Raw genomic sequence first — 2243 nt, 5'->3', positions numbered from 1 at the left:
ACAACGATCAAAGAACAGTGCGGCCACTACCTCAAGCCGCAACTTACACATTCAGCAATTAGCATGGCACTATCGGCGTTTCTAGGGCGGCTAGAGCGGGATGCAACCAAGGATATCGAGTCCGCCATAGCAGTTTTCCTAGGCCAGCACAACAGCGGGAATTGCGGCGACGCCAACGCCGTCCGTTGCGTGGACTACACCGACGCCTTCAAAGGACAGGCGGCGGCCCACAAAATTGCATGGTTTGACGCAATGCTTGCAGCGGATAGCGAACTTACAGCACTCAAAGCAGCACAAGCAGCAGTTGAGAAGACTCGCCAGGCAATAGCACGGGCAACGCACCAAGCAACACTAATATACAGGTCGCTATCTGTACCTAGCGCAACTAAACTTCCAAACCCACAAGGAGCACCAATCACAATTGTACAACCAACAGCAGAGAAAGAAAATAAATGCAAAATAAAAAACAAAACCGCAGATGAATGCCCAAGCAAGCACTGCGACTACGACAAAGAGAAAGGGGAGTGCACACCCAAAGCAGGAACAGAAAACACAGCAGCAGGAACAGGAGCTGCAGGAACAACAACAGAGAAATGCAAAGGGAAACCAGAGAAAGATTGCAAATCTCCGGATTGCAAATGGGAAGGAACAGAATGCAAATATTCCATTCTTCTCGTCAATAAGAAAATGGCTCTGAGTATGACTGCTTCTTTTGCGAGTTAGGGTGGTATTTTAAGAATTTTATGGATTTTCCTGAACTGTATGAAATTTTCTAAGATTTGACATTTTTTAACCCTTTTGTAAATACTTTTCAAAATGTAAAAAAATCGTTAAAAAATAGCAAATTGTGTATAGTGGTGGCATATGAGTGTAAAATAGTAGGGTCAAGCTATGAATAATGGGGTCTATTCTAATTTGATATTTTTTGCTTACTTATGGACATCGGTTAGGAACATAACAATAATTGAAAAAACAATAATAGTAATGATAATTACGACAATAATAATAGGAGAGTGTTATGGGTGTGTATATACGAATATTATAATAAGAGATGGTGCACGGCAACTGGAAACCAAATATATATATATATCTTTAAAATAGTGGAGATGGTACAATTATAGTAAGAGAATATGTAGCGCAGTGATTGTTAGTGTGGGAGAGCAGGAAAACACTATTAAAGGAGGCGCAGAAAAACAAAGAGAGAGAAATGAAGATGTAGTGTGCGCCGTTTCAAACACAAACATGAGAATCGAAATTATTATACATAATAAGATGATGGAGATATATAATGATGTAAAGACAGAGTAAAGCGTACAAAGCAAATTAAGTCACTACATTATACGCGATTTAGTGACAAGAGAAAATACTAAGTGAAATAGATCGAACCGTAAAACCGTAAAATAAAATGATAGGGGATGATCCTGTAATTCACAATTCAATAAAGATGTTTACCTGTGACAGCAGAGGCAATGGTACAATCAGATGCAACAGAAGTGCTTCAAAAATCCTGTCTGATAGGAGTCTCATGACTATACCAGATGGCTGTTGTCGTTATCACTGGAAACTAGTTAAATATTAGTAATTTTGGAAAAAAAATCAGTGCAACTATCTACTGTACTTTCCATAGAAATGTATATAGTGAAAATGTGCATGCAAGAAGAAGCGGAATTCACGTAGTGTGCGGCAGAAAATGTGGATGAAGTTAATTTCTTAAACGAAAATGCGGAGTAGTGACAAAATATAAGCTTCTCACACTGAGCATCCATTATTCAACAACTATATCATAATATTTCCAAAGAGTTACTTATACAAACAACTTACTGATTTAAATGACTACTTTTCATGAAGGTTTATCACTTTTGTAAGAATCATAAAGTCTTTATTAGTATGGCAATAGTATATTATGCAGTATATTGGAGGTATCTTTGCAACACTATGTTGTTTACGTTTTATTCTTATGGGAATTAATATATTTGTATCGATATACAGGTTGTTTGATGAAGGTGATCCTATTTCACTTGAAATCAATAAAGATGAGTATATGATATTCGTGTCAAAGGAATTTAGGAGAATTTGGAAAGATGGAGATTATCTAGTTGTGGCTGGAATACCTTTAATAGATAATAATGAAAGATTTAGAAGAAGGAATTTACGTAGAGAAACTTGTTCGAGTTATCCTGAAGTGGAAAGAAAGTCAAATAATTTCAGTGTAAAGTTGCTTATAATATATGTACCTTCACCTC

At 37.0% G+C, this 2243-nt stretch overlaps 1 protein-coding gene across 1 annotated transcript; it reads left to right on the top strand.

Moving 5' to 3' along the window:
- Window positions 1-63: 63 nt before the first annotated feature.
- TEOVI_000655400 (Trypanosome variant surface glycoprotein C-terminal domain containing protein, putative) lies at window positions 64-723 on the top strand (the record flags this gene model as incomplete). Its single annotated transcript, XM_067221259.1, has 1 exon — window positions 64-723. The coding sequence occupies one exon, from the start codon at window positions 64-66 to the stop codon at window positions 721-723; it is 660 nt and encodes a 219-aa protein (XP_067077360.1).
- Between the last annotated feature and the right edge of the window lie 1520 nt (window positions 724-2243).

Source organism: Trypanosoma equiperdum (assembly GCF_001457755.1).
Source record: "Trypanosoma equiperdum strain OVI genome assembly, contig: ctg_1379, whole genome shotgun sequence".
NCBI classification, from domain to species: domain Eukaryota; phylum Euglenozoa; class Kinetoplastea; order Trypanosomatida; family Trypanosomatidae; genus Trypanosoma; species Trypanosoma equiperdum.
Note: the sequence above shows the minus strand (reverse complement) of the source record. Positions and strands in the feature narration are given on the sequence as shown.